This window comes from Amblyraja radiata, chromosome 33 (assembly GCF_010909765.2).
Source record: "Amblyraja radiata isolate CabotCenter1 chromosome 33, sAmbRad1.1.pri, whole genome shotgun sequence".
NCBI classification, from domain to species: domain Eukaryota; kingdom Metazoa; phylum Chordata; class Chondrichthyes; order Rajiformes; family Rajidae; genus Amblyraja; species Amblyraja radiata.
Genome location: NC_045988.1, coordinates 628,682 through 651,025, shown reverse-complemented (window position 1 = coordinate 651,025; position 22,344 = coordinate 628,682). Strand labels below are relative to the sequence as shown.

At 45.0% G+C, this 22,344-nt stretch overlaps 1 protein-coding gene across 1 annotated transcript; it reads right to left on the bottom strand.

Annotated features, from left to right (window-relative positions):
• Positions 1 to 295: 295 nt before the first annotated feature.
• On the bottom strand, positions 296 to 16,577 carry LOC116991148 (5-hydroxytryptamine receptor 3A-like). The gene is made up of 9 exons (XM_033049519.1): positions 16,514 to 16,577; positions 13,845 to 13,990; positions 12,139 to 12,183; positions 11,454 to 11,563; positions 9,759 to 9,928; positions 7,198 to 7,367; positions 5,595 to 5,805; positions 5,024 to 5,233; positions 296 to 2,463 (listed from the first exon to the last, which is right to left on the bottom strand). Exons 1-9 carry the CDS (start codon positions 16,575 to 16,577, stop codon positions 2,183 to 2,185), a joined length of 1,407 nt encoding a protein of 468 aa, XP_032905410.1. The 3' UTR covers positions 296 to 2,182.
• Between the last annotated feature and the right edge of the window lie 5,767 nt (positions 16,578 to 22,344).

The following is a 22,344-nucleotide window of genomic DNA, read 5'->3' as shown; positions in this document are numbered from 1 at the left end:
CCTGGCATGGTCTTCCCATAATCTCAAGATAAATTCATAAATCATAGGAGCTTCTTCTTGCGTATGGCGTGCACAGCCTAAAGTTGTTGGACAACTTGTTCTATTTGATTGTGCACGGCGGGTTGATTGCATTCGTCGAAACAGGGCGGACCACGTGAAGGCTGCAATCTCCCAGCCCATCATAGGAGCTGAATTAGGCTTTATTGACTTTATTGTCAGTAAACGGTGCTCCACAGAAAGGGGTCGCTGTTTGACACTGTTTATTTAGCTGGAGTATTACAACATTCAGGGCAACAATGACAATCAAAACACTCAGCAGTTCTTGGTTGAATACATGGGACATGTATAATCTTCATCAGAGTAAAATATCTTACAGACATCGCGTTGGAGAAAACCCATATGCCATGATTACTGCCGGGTTAACGCAACTAACAGCTCTTGCCTCAAGGTAACAACTTGTACGCTTTTTGTCAGGTCCAGGTGAGGATTTATCTTTTTCTCCTAGAGTGACCAAGGTATTTGTGGGGAAACGACTAGTCATATGTGGGAGAGAAGAAAGGATGGTACTTGATGGGGTTGGATGACCTGATGTTGTGGGAAGAGGTTCATGAAGTACCTGATTATTGACCGGGGTCAGAGTTTGGAGACCCATGATAGCCGAGCCTGTGATCTGCTGGAGGTGACGCTCCAGTCTTGGTGCCTGCTCACTGAGAATATGCCAAGTACTAACAGTTGTTGTGTTAAAGCAATGATAGAAGAAAATGAGAATATTCTCTTGAGCATGAGCAGTGACTGCCCTCTACTGTGGACATTTTACACCACAATGATATATCGTGCTCAAAGAAGCAAAGGGTGTGATGGGATCCGTGAGATAATGATTAAATATTCTTCTTTCAGAATGTTGGATGAAGGATTGGTCTGCCTGTGTTCTTCATCTCTAGTCTGTGTATCTGTGAATCTTCAATGTAAATACACCTAATGGAACCATGACGTGGTCTCCTGGGGAAAATAGCCATAAACTGGCCATAACATTGCTATTTGCAATAGTTCTTCACTTTTAGTGGAGAATCTTGTGTTTCAAAAGGGAAAGCATCAGGAAAATGGGAGAATAATTCAACAGCTTAAGGCAGTAGGACCAGCTTTGTTTATTAAGATCTCTGTGGATTCACAACACTAGGGACACACAAATATGTTGAACAGCCTCTGGCGGCCTTTTGTTCCAATGAGTTTCAGATTCAGCTTTGCTTTTTACTTTCAACAGCGAGCGAGAAGAGAATATCATACAGGACAAGGTGCTGAGTTATCGAGTGGGAACCAGGAAAAGACAAACGAACAATGGTCGGTAATGATGTGATATGTTTCACAAGGTCCAATCAGAGCAGATTGTGTTTACAGTGCAACCCACATCTGAGTGATCCTGTCTTCATCCAATCATTGTGAGGTTTAGACATGGCACTTTTATTTAATATTACACTTCTGGGATGCTTAAGAAGGAAGTAAAACCAGGCAGGATTTAATCCACTGTTGCTTCTAGTACCATCAATGTCCCAAAGGGGCTGATACAATGACAATGATCAGTAACGTTCTTTGCCCGTGAGCACGAGAACTATTTCAGCTTTATCCTGGAGCCCTCCATAAATCAGTGGGGAATCATTCAACCCATCTCATTGGGTGAGAAATTGGCTCCACATGTTCAGTTACCTCTGGGTGCCTCATCAGATGGGCCTTAATTTAATTTGGTTTCTCCATGAGGAGGTCCAGCATCACCAAAGACTAAACGCACGATGGAGTGGTGGTTGTGAGAGCCATCATCAAAATTCCATTCCAATTAATGCAAGAATTTTGGAATCTGATGACATTGGACAGCTGCTAATATATTGCATCTTTAGTGCGAGTGACATAGGAGAAAGATATTCTTAGCTATGGTTGTTGAAAATACATTAACAATTAAAGCCATTGATATATGTGTTGGATTAACATGTGTGGAGAAAGGGAAGGATCTTGTGCGGAAGGGGTTTGAGGAAAGTAGGGGTGCAGACCATCACTCGACGTGGGAGTGAAAGGCCAACGGGCCTGTTCCCAAACTGTCAATGATCTAACGATGCAAGACAAGGTAGAACGCAAACCCTCAAGTGTGTACCTTGCTGGTTGGACAGTAATAGGTGGGTTGCGATCCTTTGATTCAGGAGTGTTGCCAGACAGACCACAGGATGCTGAGGATGATGACGTAGACCGCGACCACCAGCAGGTACACACGATAGAGGAGAACATCCAACACGTATCCCACCTCCAGCCACTCCTTGGCGATGTCCCTGAACCGTTCCCGCTTCTCCAGGAAGTGGCGGATGGCTGACACCTCGTGCAGGATACAGTCCACTCCCTGCAGCGAGTCTGACACGGGCGGTCCTGGCTCATCGGACATGTTGCATGGTGCTTCATTCCTGCAGCCAATCTGCTCCACTGCTGAGGTCAAATTAAACCATGTCCTGAGGTGAACATTTACCTTTTTCCACGATAAACCCACCCATCTCTGAACTTCTTCAGGCCGATAATTCTTTACAAACTCCAATTCTGGCCTCGTGTACATTCATGGCTTCAATTGCTTGAACCTTCAACCCTTCGCTCGTACATTACCTCTGTAAAAATCTCAGCTATCAAACCACAGTCACAATATTCTTAAAGCTTGCTTCCTTCACCAAGCATAGAACTACATGTCCTTGTGCTTCATGTAGTGTAGTCATAGAGTGATACAGTGTGGAAACAGGCCCTTCAGCCCAACTTGCCCACACTAGCCAACATGTCCTAGCTACACTAGTCCCACCTGCCTGCGTTTGGTCCATCTCCCTCAAAACCTGTCTATCCATGCTTAGAGTCCCATTTGTCTGATAACATTTCCACAGTGTATGTTGGGATGTTATAAGATGTTTTATTATTAAAACTCTCTGCTGGCGAGAGATTCTCCATGTGATCAGAGCATCTTGTGCATAACACGTCTCAGAAATATCCAAACTATTCCTAATTCTAGTTATTTAAATTACAAATAGAAACATTTATCACTTAGGTCTTGTCTTTCATGACAACAGGGCATTGCAAAATGCTTAGCAATTATTGACGTCAAGTTAATGTGGTGCCTAGGGTGCAATATAGATGTCTGGACAATCGATATGTAAACAGCCAGTATCAGATAATCTATTGGAGTGATGTTGGCTGAAAGGTAAGCAGAGGCAGTGCCCTGGGGACGCTGGTCTTCCTTGAATGAGTGCCGCAGTTAATGTAACATCCTCCTGACAATGCCACGGCTACTTGGTTTGCCCTCACTTCTGACAGGCGGCACCTTTGAGAAGACAGTCAGTCTTTCACTGGAACTCTAGCCTTCATTCTGCGCTCAATAACTCCAACTAAATGAGGGTGGAGCTGAATGATTCAATGATTCTTCATCTACCCAGGTACGGTGAAATTTATAGTTTTGCAAACAATCCATTAAAATTATACTCTAGATAATCATAGATAAGTACAAACATGTAATGCTTGTAATGCAGTGTGTGTATAACAGGGCTTCACCAGAGTCGCCACGTTACTGCCACCAACTTGTGTCCAAGTCTTATCTTGGCCTTGAAGGCCCGTTGTCCTGACGTCCACACTGGGTCAGTGGTGTGGGCCGGGCGTGAAGAGACAGAATGGATTATTCTCAACATTTCATTATCTCCTTCAAAGCTGCTCAGTGAAAACCTTTGCAGCTTATTGGACATTAATTTGAAACCTCACTGCCATGTTTACTATTTTGAACGTGGTGACTGTGTTTGGAGTAATTTTCCACTGGTTGGTTCATTAATCACCAGACTACCTGGGATGCAATGAGTCATGGTCCAACTTGATGTTTTACATGTTGCATGCCACAAATCCCCTTCCATGCACTCGATGAGAAACAGCACAGAAACAGGCCCTTCAGCCCACTGGGCCCATGCTAACCACCAGACAACCAATCCTACTTTAACTCATTTTATTCTCCCCACTTTCCCATTAACTCTTCAGCCACTCATCGACATGGGGAGGAAGGTGCTGAGTCCACAGGGGGGACGTGCCAACTCCAGACAGACAGCATTGAAGACTGGGAATAAATTTGGGTTGTTGGAGCTGTGATCAGTAGCTTTATGTTCAGTCAGACAGCGGTGAATCTGTGGGATTAATTGCCAGACGCTGTGGAGGCCAAGTCAATGGTGGAGATTGACAGATTCTTGATTAGTACGGGTGCCAGGGTTATGGGGAGAAGGCAGGAGACTGGGGTTAGGAGGGAGAGATAGATCAGCCATGATTGAATGGCAGAGTAGAATTGATGGGCCTAATGGCCTATTTCTGCTCCTATCACATGATCTTATTGTTGAGTAGAGATTCCTTGTTCCTACTTACAAAGTCCGTAGGTAATTGTTGGTTCTCCACTGCCACGTGACTGATCCTCAACTCCGTACCATAATAGCAACTACTTTAGACAGTTAGAGAGCCACAGCTATTTAACTCATTAAATAACAGTACAGTGGGTTCATTTATTAGGAAATCAATCCTTGGATTTATTGACGTTAATGTCTTGCCTTGCTCATTGTTTACTGCCTCTGCAGAGATGAGGGAGTTCTGGTGCAAGCTGTTACTGGGGCAACATTCAAGTATTGGGCAGGTCCCTCTGACCCATCAAATCATTCAGCACGGAAACAGGCCCTTCGGCCCAACTCATCCATGCTGGCCAAGGTGCTACATCCAAGCTAGTCCTATTTGGCCGGGTTTGTTCACATGTTCTAGGAGCAGAATTAGGCCATTCGGCCCATCAAGTCTGCTCTGCTATTCAATCATGGCTGATCTATCTCTCCCTCATAACCCCATTCTCCTGCCTTCTCCCCATCCCCCTGACACCCGTACTAATCCCATGTGGCCCATAGCTCTCTAAACCTTCCCTAAACCTAGTTCACCTCAGTCCCTCGTTTCCGAATGCAATGACAAATTGTGGGGAAACTATCTGGGACCCATCACTTACCAGGGTTGTGTTTCCTGTCGTACGGCAGTGCAGGGCTGAGCGGCTTTTTGTTGGGGATACAGAACCAGACGGTGACCTTTTCCAGAACCAAGTGCTTGAGCCATTCAGGAACCTGTGGCTGGAGATCCTGCTTGTGGATCAATCGCACGATGAAAATAGTCTCTGTCAGGCTGATCACCAGCAAGGCCATGCACACCACAAAGTACACACCTGGAACATAGATGGCCAAGTGAGAGAGCAGACAGTGGTTCATTACTGCTAGAGTTCCCCTTAATAAATTTCCACACACTCTACATTGATACTTAATATGCATATTATGGTATACTGTACAATATACATATTATAGTATACTATACAATATACATGTTATAGTATACTATACAATATACATATTATAGTATACTTGCAAGGTTTTTAATGCTAGACAAATCCTACAAGAACATTTTCTCTTTAAAAGACACCGGCTCAAGCAAACTTCAAAATGCATGAATAGTCCAATTTTGGATTTAACCCAAACTACCCCCCAAGACATAACAAGAATGGTCAGGAAAGTGGGGCTAGTTCCACTCACCTATCAGCGGCGTGCCAATGGCCGTGGCTGGAAGGGTATCGGAGACGATGATGAGGAAGACGGAATAGCCCAAGAGAAGGGTGATTTTGAAGGAGACTCGCTCGGCACAATCTGGAGGCAAATTAAAGCCAATGATGTCCATGAGCATCAACAAGATGCTGGGTAACAGCAGGTTGACGGCATAAAACAAGGGTCGTCTTCTGATGACCAGCTAAGAGAAAGCAAGGGGAGAAATATTCTTGTGACAACTCCAACAATGAACGATGTTTAGTTTAGAGATGCAGCATTGACCCACTGAGTCCACACTGATCATCGATCACACTTCACACTAGTTCTAAGTTATCCCACCTTCTCATCCACTCCCTACACACCAGGGGCAACTTACAGGCCAATTAACCTACAAACCCGCACAGAGAATGGTGAGTCTGTGGAACTCACAGAGAGTGGTGAGTCTGTGGAATTCTCTGCCTCGGAGGGCGGTGGAGGCCGGTTCTCTGGATGCTTTCAAGAGAGAGCTAGATAGGGCTCTTAAAAATAGCGGAGTCAGGGGATATGGGGAGAAGGCAGGAACGGGGTACTGATTGGGGATGATCAACCATGATCTCATTGAATGGCGGTGCTGGCTCGAAGGGCTGAATGGCCTACTCCTGCGTCTATTGTCTATTGTCTATTGTCTATTGTCTATTGTCTTTGGGATGTGGGAAGAAACCGGAGCACCCGGTGGAAACCCACACGGTCACAGGGAGAACGTGCAAACTCCACACAGACAGCACCCGATGTCTGGATTGAACCCGGGTCTCTGGCGCTGTGAGGCAGCAACTCTACCCGCTACGCCACTGTTACACCCCTCAAAACAACAAAGGAGTACAGAATGAATGCGGGACCAAAGTTCATAGTGTCGGCTATTTATCACAGAGAAAAGGCAGTGCCCTTGTTAGTAATGACTCTGTGCACCTTCACTGATGACATAAAAGATTCAACACCACTCCTGAGAATTAGATCACACCAGAACTACAAGGATACATGCACCAGGAAGTGAGGAACAGACCAGGCCTCTTTACTCTGACGGAGGCTGAGGGGTGACCTAGTAAGTCTTTGAATGATGAAGGGGTTTGATAGGGGTGATGCAGAAAGAATGTTCCCATGTGGAAGAAGGTTCAGCTCAAGACTTACAGCAGCAATAACATCCACAAATTAAAAAAAAACATCTTTACCAAAGAGCAATGAGACTATGGAATTCACACAATGGAACAAATCCTCATGTAAAGGGAGTTGACACATTCTTGATGTGAAGGACAAGGTGATTATGAATATGCCGATAGCTTTAGCTGAGGAACAATGGGAGCAGAGTATAAATGCCAACGTGGACTAAAACAGACTGAAATATGGTCCCGTCCCTAAACATCACCTGTCCATTCCCTCTGCAGATGCTGGCTGACCCGCTGAGTTCCTCCAGCACTTTGTGTTTTGCTTATGATTCCAGCATCTGCAGTTCCTTGTGTCTCCACAAATCCTGCATGTTCTACGTATACTTTGTGATGTAACGCCACCATTTGCTTTGCTGAGATCAAAGGCTACCTGTACGTTAAGTGGGGCAACTTACATAGAAACGCATTTCTGCGTAGCCATCATTGGTCACTTCCCGCTCCAGGTTGAATTCATTGAATTGTGTGTTGATGTAGAGAAGTTCCCATTCCCCTTTGTTCATGAAGATGCTCCGATCATATTTCACAGCCTCGGGTGATCGCAGCAGAGAGATGTTGATATCCCGAACTAGATACATTAAGGCAAAGCCATTGCAGCACCAATATGAGAGCACCATTGCAGCACCAATATGAGCACCATTGCAGCACCAATATGAGCACCATTGCAGCACCAATATGGGAACACCATTGCAGCACCAGTATGAGCACCATTGCAGCACCAATATGAGAGCACCATTGCAGCACCAATATGAGAACACCATTGCAGCACCAATATGAGAGCACCATTGCAGCACCAATATGAGAGCACCATTGCAGCCACAACATTGCAGTTAATGTTTGTAACAGCGCATTGGTCACAGATCGCAACTTCCCACTTCTACTGGAGTGAAGATCATCGGCCAATCATACATGCTGCAAGTGTCATTGTCTGATGTCCACACGTGACGTGCAGGATGTAAATATGCATGAGTTTAGTTTATTGTCACGTGTACCGAGGTACAGTGAAAAGCTTGTTGCGTGCTAACCAGCCCGCGAAAAGACAATACATGATTACAATTAAACCGTCCCCCATGTACAGATATAGGATAACGTTTAGTGCAAGATAAAGTCTAGGAAGGTCCGATTAAATTATACATGCTAGATTTAGTTTACTTTCAGGTTTGCTGAAGAACGTTATCCAAAGATTTCTTGAACAAAAGCACTGGATAATATTAAGGATCCTTTAGCACTTCCCACTTTCCAACTGATAATTGTTTGGAGTTTGCAATGGTAAGCTATGGAAAAGTGTTAATTTTACTGATAGAACCAAGCCTGTTCTCCCAATCTTCATTTGGCACAAGTCGTTCATTAGGACAGTTTGTTAATGGTGAATTGTATCATTTTCACAAAGCATACCAATGATATCTTTGGAATAACATTCTTCCCCACCAATTTAGTGGTTAATTTGATTTATACATCTATTTTTACTCTGATATGAATAGGCCAGCTGTACATGAAATTAGTGAGAATGTACTTGGAATATTGTGCGCAGTTCTGGTCCCCAGGCTGTTCAGGAAGGATGGGATTGTGCTCAAGAGGGTGCAGAAAAGATTCACAGGGTTATTGTCAGAACTAGATGGCTTGACTTATACGGAGATAGCAGAGGTTGGGATTGTTTCCCTTGAAGCTGAGAGTTAACTTTACAGAGATGTATCAAATCATGAAAGGCATGGATTGTGACTGCAGTTCCCAAGGTATCTCAAAGTAAAAGGGCATAGGTTTGAGATGAGAGGGGGGAGATCTACAGGGGACCCAATGGGCATGATTTTCCACACAAAGAGTTGTTCATCTATGGACACTGGACAGATGATGTGATGGAAGTGACTGAGTAAAATTACAATGTTTAAAAGACATCTGGACAGGTAGCTGGAAGGAGAAAGGTTTAGAGAGATATGGGTCAAATGCAGGCAAATAGCTCAGGAAGACACCTTGGTCAGCAGGGATGAGAGATCAAAGGGCCTGTTTCCTTTCGTTATAACTATGGCTCTGGTTGAATATTTCCAACAGTTAGAAATTGTAGGAACAATGATCTGGGGAAAGAATTTAAAAAAAAGCTTTGCAGGGTCTTAAGAAAAATGTTACAGGACTAGATCAAGGTGTACATGGGCTTAAATGGTTGAGAAATAATGAACATGGAATCTACATAAATGATCAATAAGACCAGAGACTGTTAATTGAAATGAACAGAGAAACAGAATAAATTGGAAATCAATATTAGAAGAACATTTCCTAACCTGGTAAGCGATTAGTGTGTTTTGTAACCCAGTAGAAACATGAGCTGGGGTGAAATTGGAATAAACATCATTTTCCTGAATGACCTTTTCCCAGTTTTAACATGGCTTCCTGGTCTCAATGATCTGAGCTACGAGGTTCCTTCATAAACAACTCAGTTCTTCTGTAAGACTTCAGTGGGGCGGTGGAAGCTGAATCGCATCGCATCGCTTCCCTGCTATCATCAGTCTGCCTGTCCAATCCCACCACACGTCTGCCTGACCCACTGACTTCCTCCTGCACTTTGTGTTTTGCTCCAGAATCTGCAGTTCTTTGTCTCAGTTCCTCGATCTTTTCTCTTCCTCTTCCCTTTGTTTTTATCTCTTCCTTTTCTTTTCCTATTTTACCTTTTTCCTTTTGATCATTGTTTTCTTCCATTCTTTTCCACTTGTACCTGAAGGTGGAGATGAAGGGAACCACTAAACATGTCATTGTGCGTTACATTCCAGGTGGTTTGAGTAGTGTACAACTCTTGAACTCTCCCTGTAGGTCATTGTAACTGATTTTGTAAAACAAGTTACTTTATTGTCCATTTTACAGCTCGTGATTTTTTTCAACATTTTCACTGAAGTTGAAATTGGACATCTTCCTTTCTAAAGTCTCATCATGCAAACCTCTACCAAGCAGAGCAGCTGGCTCAGTTACTTACTGTTGTGTAGCCAGCTAGTAAAGGTGAAGGTACAGTTCTGGACATCGAATGGAAAGCTGTAGATCTCCAGGCTGCAGGCAGTGACCACCTGGATAGGTTTGTAATTCTTCACTTGACCCTCGTAGTTGACGTAAACGTACGGAATATCCGGAGATTTACCTACATCGACACTGAAAGAAAACTCGTGCTTAAGCCGGCAACACGGGGTCCAGATAAGGTGAAGATAGACACAAAAAGCTGGAGTAACTCAGCGGGACAGGCAGCATCTCTGGAGAGAAGGAATGGGTGACGTTTCGGGTCGAGACCCTTCTTCAGACTGATGTCACCTATTCCTTCTCTCCAGAGATGCTGCCTGTCCCACTGAGTTATTCCAGCACTTTGTGTCTTTCCTCGATTTAAAGCATCTGCAGTTCCTTCCTACACATAAGGTGACGAGGGTCTGTGGAGAGTGTCGGTAGAAGACTCGACCAGTCTGGCCAAGTGATCTGTCCATTCACAGGACATGGACACTATTGGTGAAGCCAGCATGCATGGTTCCATTCCCCTCCATGGTCCACACTTGTTCCTTGCAAGACCATCTCTGGGTTGAGAATGTCAGCTGGATCAGTCGGTGGAGATTTCACGTTAATGATATTTTATATTTCATAATGATGTGTAAACGAGGCCACTCGGCCCATCCGGTTCGTGCCGTTTCCCAGAATCATCCCGTTGCCCCCACTTTTTTCTTTGTAATCTGCTCTCTCACACACCACGTAACTAACTTCCCTGCAGTTACTCCGCCCACTCCGCCCACTCCGCCCACTCCAGGGGCAATCTGCAGAGACCAATTAACATTACATGCTGATTATGGGAGGAATCCAGAGACCCTGGGGTGGTGGTGGTGGGGGGGGGGGTCACAGGGAGAACGTGCAAACTCTACATGGGCAGCACCCGAGGTTGGGATTGAAGGCAGAGCCCTGGAGCTCTGCATGGCAGCACCAACGGTGAAGGAATTGAGTGAATGACATGGGATTTTACAATGGTCCTGTGTCAGATGGTCTCTGCTACTGATACCAGCTTTACATTATAAATGTATTTGCTAATTGAATTTACATATAGTGAAGGACATGATGAGTATTTGGAGCATGCTAGAGTTACATTAGCAGCATGTAACAGACTGAATCTTGTTTTTATGTCCCGCCAATAATATGAATTGCCTATTTAAAAAAATATTTCAACACGCAATCTTAATATTTTTGTAGCTCCACGGGACTTGTACCGAACGTTGGCTGGTGGGTTGGAGGGACTATCGGCAACATGAGGAATGGCGATATGTTGATTTGGAAATAGCTGAGAGGTAACAAATACTTAAATATTCTGAGATTTGGGGCAAAAAATCAACAGGAAAGTAAAAAAAAAAAACGAATCCAAACTCTTGCTAATAAGAGTTTAGAAATAGCCAGCGGTGATATTTAAACATGAACCTCTTTGTGTCAGTCAAGTACAATTTACGTGCGGTTCTTGATTAGTACGGGTGTCTGGGGTTATGGGGAGAAGGCAGAATGGGGATAGGAGGGAGAGATTTATCAGCCATGATTAAATGGTGGAGTAGACTTGATGGGCCGAATGGCCTAATGCTGCTCCTTGAACTTATGAACTTGTACAAGTTGTATATTTTAGTCTGTGTCACCATTAATAATAAAATATAGGACTTACAATTCATTTATTAAAATGTCCGGCACCCAAATATTTTCCGTGGGAATTGATAACTGAAGGATGTTGTCAAAATCCTGTGGATCCCACTGCAAGAACTCGTCTGTCCAAAACTGTAATGCATCGGAGAGAGATCATTAACTAATGTTTGTACACTCTCTGATAATATTCCACTTACAGACAGGATGTTGCATATTTTGCTCCCACTTTCCCGAGCTGCTCACAAATTCACCTGAGTTCTCCTTGATTTGAACTCGGACAATGTTCGTAACTGGTCCGTTTTTCTCCTCCCGACTATCTTTTTACTCGTGGACATTTTTTGTCATGCTGGAAAAAAGTCCCGACTTACCTGATGCCCCGAATACCTACAGCTGGCATCACGAGCCGCTACGATATATCTACCGACTCCTACCAACCTGTTATGAACAATCTCCGAGTTTGAATCAAGGGGAAAACTCGGGAGAATTCGGGAGCAGCTCGGGAAAGTGGGACAGGCCCTTAACTCTATTTCTTGACCTGCAGTATTTTCTATCTTACAACATTGATGGGTTTGATGGACAGCCGGTAATCGTTCCAATATTGCTATCAATGGGACATCCTAAACAGATCATTATTTACCTACTTTTTTTATTTTACATTCAATCACAATGTCCCACTCTTAGTCGAGTCTGTGCAGTTAATGTCTTACCTGTCGGTACCAGATATATGTGGTTAGAACTTGATTTTTCTCATCCTGCAATTAGATAAAGCAACCCATCAACCAATCATCATTTGTAATAGTTGGCGATGTGGAATAATCACACTCTATGGACTGTTTGCGTCTGCATCTGTGTGTGTGTGTGTCTGTATGTATGTGTGTGTCTGTATGTGCGTCTGCATCTGTGTGTGTGTGTGTGTGTGTGTGTCTGTATGTATGTGTGTGTCTGTATGTGCGTCTGCATCTGTGTGTGTGTGTGTGTGTGTGTCTGTATGTATGTGTGTGTCTGTATGTGCGTCTGCATCTGTGTGTGTGTGTGTGTGTGTGTCTGTATGTATGTGTGTGTCTGTATGTGCGTCTGCATCTGTGTGTGTGTGTGTGTGTCTGTATGTGCATCTGTGTGTGAGTGTGCGTGTGTGCGTGCGCGCATGTGTCTGTTTGTCAGTCTGTGTGTGTCAGTCTGTGTGTGTCTGTATGTCCCTCTGTCTCTGTCACTGTCTCTCTGTCTGTGAGTGCACATATGAAGGAGTCTTGTCTTTCAACATAGAATGATGAGTGGGCCATTCAGCCCTTTGTGACTATTCCATCACTCAGTCTCATTGCTTGATCTCCATTTAATTAATTTTTGTCCTTAATTTAATTAAATTAAAAAAAATATTAAACAGTACAGGAGCATGGGGGTTCAGGCGCGTGGGGTTCACGCGTGTGGGGTTCAGGCGTGTGGGGTTCAGGCACGTTGGGGTTCACGCGTGTGGGGTTCAGGCGTGTGGGGTTCAGGCGTGTGGGGGTTCACGCGTGTGGGGTTCAGGCGTGTGGGGTTCAGGCACGTTGGGGTTCAGGCACGTTGGGGTTCAGGCACGTTGGGGTTCAGGCACGTTGGGGTTCACGCGTGTGGGGTTCAGGCACGTTGGGGTTCACGCGTGTGGGGTTCAGGCGTGTGGGGTTCAGGCACGTTGGGGTTCAGGCGTGTGGGGTTCAGGCACGTTGGGGTTCAGGCGTGTGGGGTTCAGGCACGTTGGGGTTCAGGCGTGTGGGGTTCAGGCACGTTGGGGTTCAGGCGTGTGGGGTTCAGGCACGTTGGGGTTCAGGCACGAGGGGGTTCACACGTGTGGGGTTCAGGCACGAGGGGGTTCACGCGTGTGGGGTTCAGGCACGAGGGGGTTCAGGCGTGTGGGGTTCAGGCATGTGGGGTTCAGGCATGTGGGGTTCAGGCACGAAGGGGTTCAGGCGTGTGGGGTTCAGGCGTGTGGGGTTCAGGCGTGTGGGGTTCAGGCACGAGGGGGTTCAGGCGTGTGGGGTTCAGGCACGTTGGGGTTCAGGCATGTGGGGTTCACGCGTGTGGGGTTCAGGCGTGTGGGGGTTTGGGCATGTGGGGGTTCAGGCACGAGGGGGTTCAGGCATGTGGGGTTCAGGCACGAGGGGGTTCAGGCATGTGGGGTTCAGGCACGAGGGGGTTCAGGCATGTGGGGTTCAGGCGTGTGGGGGTTTGGGCATGTGGGGGTTCAGGCGTGTGGGGTTCACGCGTGTGGGGCTCACGCGTGTGGGGTTCAGGCGTGTGGGGGTTTGGGCGTGTGGGGGTTTGGGCATGTGGGATTCAGGCACGAGGGCCAAGTTGGGTTGCTTTGCTATGAAGCAAAGAAGTTGCTCTCATTGGCAGAGGTGTGAATGTTGAGCCCAGACCGCCCGCGGCTACCTACCACGTTTAGGATGGCGTACACCATCAAGTCGATGGCCACTGTTGTTGTTCTCCTCCAGTCCCGCACTGGACGGACTGCCTTGGAGTAGTTGGCCATTAGATAGTTAGAAAGCTCCAGGGTTGTAGAATGATTTCCCTTTGTCTGCACTGAAATGATGGTGAAAATGCATTATAAACAAAATAACTTGCAATAACCTAAAATAAGGTAGAAAGGAACTCAGTTAGGGAATGGATTGCTCTGCTAACAGGCATAGTCTCAAGGGGCCGAATGGCCTTTCTCTAGGCCATATAGAAGTTACTGGAGAAAAAAGCCTTAAATTTAGAATTTGGAAACAGCGTGGAAACAGGTCCTTCGGCCCAACGAGTCCCTGTTGACCAGCGATCACCCATACACCCAGAGAGTTGTGAATCTGTGGAATTCTCTGCCACACAAGGCAGTGGAGGCCAATTCACTGGATGTTTTCAAGGGAGTTAGATTTGGCTCTTGGGGCTAATGGAATCAAGGGAGATGACGAAAAAGCAGGAACGGGGTACTGATTTTGGATGATCAGCCATGATCATATTGAATGGTGGTGCTGGCTAGAAGGGCCAAATGGCCTCCTGCTGCACCTATTGTCTTTGTTTCTATGTTTCTTTCCTACACACCAGGGACAATCTACAGAAGCCAAAAGCCTGCAAACCTGCACGTCTTTGGAATGTGGGAAGAAACTGGAGCACCCTGAGAAAACCCACGCGGTCTCATGGAGAACGTGCGAACTCCGTACAGGCAGCACCAATGGTCAAGGGAGAACCTGGGTCTCTTGCGCTGTGAGGCAGCAGCTCTACCCGCTGTGCCACCGTGTCGCCCCTAGAGGACGTTTCTAGAAGACATTTTGTGTCCTTTTCAATTCTCAATGAAAGACTGTTGTGTAATCTAGACATTGTTGTAATGCAGGAGGCAAAGCCAATATGTATAAACCAAAGAGACACAAAGTGTTGGAGTAACTCAGTGGGACAGGCAGCATCTCTGGAGAGAAGGGATGGCTGACGTTTCGGGTCGAGACCCTTCTTAAGACTATATAGCGAGTTCTCACACGTATCAATGTCCAGCATTAACTAAATAATTGATTGTATTGGTCATAAACATAGATTTTTATCCATAGTCACTGGTATGAAACACTCATACATTGTAGCAACAGTATTGTACACTGTTTCCAGACTTCAGTTCTATTTCTAACACACAGCTACTTCATTTTGTGTTTATTTAACATCTGTGTCGATGTTGCAACTCCTTGTTTTTTTAAATTCAATATTTAATTCTTGAGGACTGAGGATTATAAACGATAGAGAGGTCACTTCATGTCATTAATTGAGCCATGCAATGTCTTTGCCACATAGCTTTGTCATATTATTGCCCTTTAAGCACTCATGCAATTCCTTTTCCAAAGTTTATCTTGAATTTGCTGTGATTGCCCTTTCAGGCAGAACATTGCAGACATCATCACCTCTGGTAAAACAATGTGTTTGTCCCTGGCTCTCGTTCCACTCGTTCTAAATATTTTTCTGCAGGTTTGTTGAGATGTCTATTTATCTTTCATTGTTTAGTGACCATATCTGCACAAGCCACAGTATCTCTGAAGCTGGAGTTTTTGGCACAAGATTAGCTAAAAGTGGAAGGAAATAAAATTATAGTAATTTTGCAAAATAATAATGGAATAAGTGAAGGTAGACAAAAAATGCTGGAGAAACTCAGCGGGTGAGGCAGCATCTATGGAGAGGAGGAATAGGTGACGATGAGAGAAGGAATCACCTATTCCTGCTCTCCATAGATGCTGCCTCACCCGCTGAGTTTCTTCAGCATTTTTTGTCAACCTTCAATTTTTCCAGCATCTGCAGTTCTTTCTTAAACAATGGAATAAATGACTTCAAAGTGCTGTAGAAGTTAACTCCTGACACACTTTAGAGACATAGTGTGAAAACAGGCCCTTGGGTCGACCGAGTCCACACCGACCAGCAATCGCCCCTTGCACTAGCTGTATCCTACACACTTTACCGAAGCCATTTAACCTACAAACCTGCACGTCTTTGGAATGTGGGAGAAAACTGGAGCACCCGGAGAAAACCATGCGGTCACAGGGAGAATGTACAAACTCCGTACAGACAGCACCCGTAGTCAGGATCAAACCCGGGTCCCTGGCGCTGTGAGGCAGCAACTCTACCGCTGCACCACCATAAATGAATAGGGTGGCCTAGGACCAGACGATGAAGAATAGCTTCTCGAGGAAGCTTTCAGAACGTGGTTCAAAGTATCAGCTTTAAGGATCATCTCCTGAAATGCATCAAAGATATCACAGGAAGGATCTGACGAGCTTACTTCTTGAAAAACTACATCCAACCTGATAGAAAACATGATTGTATGGCGGTTGTTGGCTTCTATCAGGTAACTCCACCAATGACCGCAAAGTCTGTGTAGACTTTAGATTATGCATTGAATCTTGACACTAGATCACCTTGGTTCATATTGCTCAGTATAATTACATATTGGCTTCAGCAGGGCAGCTATTTATATTACAAGACCTAGCTCAAGGTACAAGCTCGATACTGTACCAAAGAAGAGGTGGGGTGGGATGGAAGGTCGAGAGAGACAGTCATTTACATACAAGTTCACACGAGCAACAAAGATCTACCTACCTCCAGAAGACAGCAAAGCATTGAGAACTATGGGCACAACTGCCCAGGATATGTGGAAGCTCATGTTGACTCTTGTACCTCTTGTAAGTCAGTGATTCTGAAGTCTAAAGGCAGATGTTTCAGTCGGGCAGTGAGCTGGAGGTCCACTGGAGCTGTTCAGGACAAAGGCAGTCTCCTCATCCCGATTCTTCATTAAAAGTGACTTTAACCCAACCCATGAGTGACTTCTGAAGAAGGGTCTCAGACCAAAACGTCACCCATTCCTTCTCTCCAGAGATGCTGCCTGTCCCGCTGAGTTACTCCAGTTATTTGTGTCTGTCCATGAATAACTTTGTTCCTCTGCTCCCCTAGTGTTTATGGAGCGGCTGGTGATTCATGGCTCACGTAATCAGATGTACAGGAACTCAGTGTCGGGTTCCAGCCAGTATTACTAGCTGATGTCATCTCTGTAGCACTATCCAGCTTCAAGCAGAGGATTGCTCACTGCCCACAGAGTGAGTGATTGAGTGAATGAGTCACCATCTCAACATCAGAATCCTAGAAAACTTCAAATTGATCAAAATAAATAGCAGATGACCCTGGACACGCTTTGATTTAAGAAAGTGGCAATTTATATAGAGGAATGTAATGCTCTAAAATTGGATCTGTATTTGATTTAGAGGGATTTACAAATTGGATGATTGATTATTTACTAAAAGTGTTTGTGGTTCAGGATCGTAGCTTAGTCGTTTGCTGCCACTTAGTGAAGTGGAAACATTTCACTCTTGCCTACACAAGTGTCATTCTCCTCCTCACACATTAGCCTCTACTGATGGACACTGTAGCTCACCAATGTCATCTTATCATTGTCAATGACTTGCTGGTTGTACAAAATATTTGCAACACATTACATTACAAAGATGTCTTACAACTTTTGAGTCGCCATCATTGCCTCATTAAAACATCAATGATTTGATATTACAGACTTGAGTACAATGATTTTTGCAACAGTGAAAAAGTTTACATTTCTGATCTCTCTGGTGATCAGTTAGATAGTTGAGCAACTTATCAGTGAGGTGGCAAGAGGGAAATTTAATCCACATTTCCACTTGCTTGCTAATGGCCAGTCTGTGTATGTCCCAGAGTTTGCTCAACACTATAATGTATTATAAAGGAGCAATTTGCTATTGAGTTTCACCCAGAGAAGGGAAATGCAATGAGGCATGTTTATCCGGCTCTACGCTGCACTACATATTCTCCCAAAGGAATCTTCCCCTCAGGCTACAAGCAATCAAGTCTGCAAACAGTTGGGTCAGATGACTTACAGATAATTTATTTAGTTGTTCAGCTATAAGTGAATCTTATTAAAGTGAATGGAAATAGGATTGGGATGCTGGTGAACTGCTGTTGGCAGTCAGATTCATGCACGAACAAAATATCATGTTAGGAAAAACAATGTTAATTTAATTTATTTCAATGTGACTCTTTGAGATATTTCATTATCAATAAGACAGGGAAGGTATGATACGAATGGAAGATTTATTATCTTTTAAGTGAGATATTAAAATATTCTCTTTCATTCTCGCATGATAATTTAACCTCGTAGTTCCTGGTCTGCTATAGACATGCTGGCGGCATAAACCTGTGCAAACCAGCACAAACTGGCACAAACCAGCATAAACCAGTGTAATCCTGCATATACCAGTGTTAACCAGCATATACCAGCATATACCAGTGTTAACCAGCATATACCAGCATATACCAGCATATACCAGCATATACCAGTGTTAACCAGCATATACCAGCATATACCAGCATATACCAGCATATACCAGCATATACCAGCATATACCAGCATATACCAGTGTTAACCAGCATATACCAGCATATACCAGTGTTAACCAGCATATACCAGCATATACCAGCATATACCAGCATATACCAGCATATACCAGCATATACCAGTGTTAACCAGCATATACCAGCATATACCAGTGTTAACCAGCATATACCAGCATATACCAGTGTTAACCAGCATATACCAGCATATACCAGCATATACCAGCATATACCAGCATATACCAGCATATACCAGTGTTAACCAGCATATACCAGCATATACCAGCATATACCAGCATATACCAGCATATACCAGCATATACCAGCATATACCAGTGTTAACCAGCATATACCAGCATATACCAGTGTTAACAAGCATATACCAGCATATACCAGTGTTAACCAGCATATACCAGCATATACCAGCATATACCAGCATATACCAGCATATACCAGCATATACCAGCATATACCAGCATATACCAGTGTTAACCAGCATATACCAGCATATACCAGCATATACCAGTGTTAACCAGCATATACCAGCATATACCAGCATATACCAGCATATACCAGCATATACCAGCATATACCAGTGTTAACCAGCATATACCAGTGTTAACCAGCATATACCAGCATATACCAGCATATACCAGCATATACCAGTGTTAACCAGCATATACCAGCATATACCAGCATATACCAGCATATACCAGCGATATCCTGCTGGCAGCGTAAAGCTAACGTGTTTGTCTCTTTGTAAAATTATGAAATGTCCTGCAAAGTTGTATGTGCCTGAACATCTAGCACAGTTATAGAGCTGCTGGTGTCTGCTGGTGTCTGCTGCAGGAGCTGCTGGTGTCTGCTGTGGGAGCTGCTGGTGTCTGCTGCAGTGCTGCTGGTGTCTGCTGCAGGAGCTGCTGGTGTCTGCTGCGGGAGCTGCTGGTGTCTGCTGGTGTCTGCTGCAGGAGCTACTGGTGTCTGCTGGTGTCTGCTGCGGGAGCTGCTGGTGTCTGCTGGTGTCTGCTGCAGGAGCTGCTGGTGTCTGCTGGTGTCTGCCGCAGTGCTGCGGGAGGTGATTTTGGTGCTTGGTAACAGCAATAATGTCCAGTCACATGAGGTCTCTGTATTTGCCCACTACGGACATCAGCTGAGCTGCAGATTGCATTTGGGGGGGCATTACCCCCTCTTCTGATACTAACCGCTAAGTCTCTGCCTTCCCCCAGCCTTGATCTCATGTGAATTCCCAGTTTCACTCAAGCTCTGATAGCCAGGCCTCCAGCTGCCAAGGCCACCAGCCTGCAAGTCTTTTCATACATCACTGGGCGGCAGAGTCACAGCGGGTAGGGTGTGATTGTGACCTTGGGTGCTGTCTGTGTGGAGTTTGCACGTTCCCTCCCACATGCCAAAGACGTGTAGGTTTGTAGGTCGATTGGCCCTCTGTAAATTGCTCCCAGTGTGTAGGGAGTGGACGCGAAAGTGGGATAACATAGAACTAGTGTGAACGGCATGGGCCGAAGGGCCACAGATTCTGTTTGACCCGCTCGGTTCCTCCAGCACATTCTTTTTTTACTAAATGTTCAATATTACTCAATTATCCTGAAGGACTTAAACAGTGGAAATCGATCTTCCCTTCAAGAGACAGGTGATATAAGCGGTAAACCAGGTAAGTGGGGACTGAGCGAATCAAAGCTAAATAGATTAAAACCAGAGAGAAGTATGTTGAGGTCATCTGGATTTCAATCTAAATTCATTTTACGGTAAAGCTAATGATTAGTTTCTGGTAAATGTGGAGCAAGAGGCCAAGATATTAGCTAGGTGGTGACAGGGTAACATTACGAGGTTCCATTAGGTCGAACCGAACCTCCTCACCACACACCCGCCATGTTGAATCAGAGCTGATTGGTGCCACATTAGATCGAGTGCACCAACTCATGACGCCACAAAGGGACAAATTTAACAAATTTAATTCTCCGGGGATGTGGTTGTGCTCATGAGGGTAAACGTTTTAGAACATAGAACAGTACAGTACGGCCCTTCAGCCCACAATGTCTGTGCTGGACATGATGCAAAGTTATAAACTAATCTCATTCCCTACAAATCCATGTGCCCATCAACAAATCTCTTCAATGCCAATATTGTATTAACCGCCACCACCCCTGGCACCACCTTCCAGACGCCCGCCAGTCTTTGTGTAGAAACCAAACTCCACCATACACCTCCTTCACTTTGAAGCCCCCCAGCCTTGGACATTTCAACCCTTATCATTTTATATACTTCTTCAGCTTTAGTTATTCATTCACAATATGAGAACGTCACGGGTAATATTATCATTTGGTCCTTATGTAATTGTTCCAACCAAGACCTCAACGGTGGAACAGGCGGAGGACGATGGCTGACCTTAGTGGAACGTCACAACGGCTGGGAAGGCGGATGAAGGCTGCAGCAGAAAAGGGTCTCCGGTCGTCTTGAACTCCATGCCACTGGATCCTGACCCAGATCTGTCAAGGACCGTGTGGTGGCTGTCTGTGCACCAGTCTCCCCACGTTAAACAAAGTCACGTACAGGCATCCTCCATAGTGAAGGAAAACACTAAATGCAAACCTCCATTGCCTTGTGGCGATTACCTTATTCAGGAAAGGTGAAGACTGGATCCGGCAGAACACGCGGAGGAGACCACCATTTGGTGGCCAACGGGTAGGAACGTGGACCCAGCGATGCGTGGTGGAGCGCAATTAGGGCCCAATGTTCACATAGAACACTGGTGGCCATCCACTGCATCCTGACCTATCGCCAGCTGACTAGACTATGTCTTGCCACTGGATCCAGATAGGCCGAGATGAGAGAGTGAGGCTGATGATTTGTGTAACTCTCCCTCACTTTAATCCAAGTCAAGCGCAAGTCATGACTTCAGGACCCGTATCACCCAACTGGGCAAAGCAAGATCACCACAGGAACGTGTGCAACTGAGAAGAAGCGCACCGCAGAAACTCAGTGAGAACACGCCGCGCGCAAGGCTCGAGCCACGGCAACTTCTACTGCAGCACCCACCCAACTGTGTCCCATATACGTTCGAGCCTTCTGGGCCCGGACTGGTCTCACCAGTCACCTCCAGAACCACAAACAATAACACTGAAGTCATGGTCTTCTTCGACTATGAAGGACAAACATGTAATTGTTCCTGAACTGAGAGATTTAGAATTGAGCCACATTATTGGGTCTGGTCACAGACACCAGGCCAGGAGTGGCTGGAGCTTCCACTACAGGGGGATATTTGTGAAGCAGTTGGATTTTATAAAAGCGTGGTAGATCCATATTTAACATTAGTGAGGATATCTTATTTATTTTAATTCAACATGAATTTAATTCCTTTACTTTTATATTCCGCAGCTTCAGGGTCAATGGTTCAATGATGCAATCTAATAATTTAACTACTGTGTTATTGTATAAAACATCACTGCTAAAAAATGGAACCTTATACATTTCAAAGGTCGCTTCAGAGGTTGGACAGATTTGGACACAAAATGCTGTAGTAACTCAGCGGGTCAAACAACATCTCTGGAGAACATGGATAGGTGACATTTCACATGGTTTGGGAGCAGAATTGGGCCATTTGGCCCATCGAGTCTACTTCATTCAATCATGGCTGATCTATCTTTCCATCTCAACCCCATTCTTCTGTCTTATCCACATAACCCCTATCATCCGTACTAATCAAGTTTCTGTCAATCTCCGCCTTAAAAATACTTAATGATGTCCTCCACAGCCTTCTCCTGCAGGGGTGTGTAGATTTGAATAATCTTTATAAGATTGTCCACAGTGATTGCCATTCTTCAAGTGCTGAGAATTTCAAAGGGTTTGGTGTGTAGAGGAGCCTGGATTTCCTACAGCTGATGATACTAAGTTGAAGGAAAGTATGGGGAGTGGGATAGAGACAGGTTAACTGAATGAGCAAGGATATGGCAGCAAAAATGTACAGTAAAAGATGTGACCTGCTACTTGGGTCCCATCAC

Coding starts and splice junctions, on each gene's coding strand:
- LOC116991148 (XM_033049519.1), bottom strand. CDS start 16,577: ATGAGCTTCCACATATCCTGGGCAGTTGTGCCCATAGTTCTCAATGCT. Junction 12,184..13,844: donor TGTACGCCATCCTAAACGTG/GTAGGTAGCCGC, acceptor ATCTAATTGCAG/GATGAGAAAAATCAAGTTCT. Junction 5,806..7,197: donor ACGCAGAAATGCGTTTCTAT/GTAAGTTGCCCC, acceptor GCTTTCTCTTAG/CTGGTCATCAGAAGACGACC.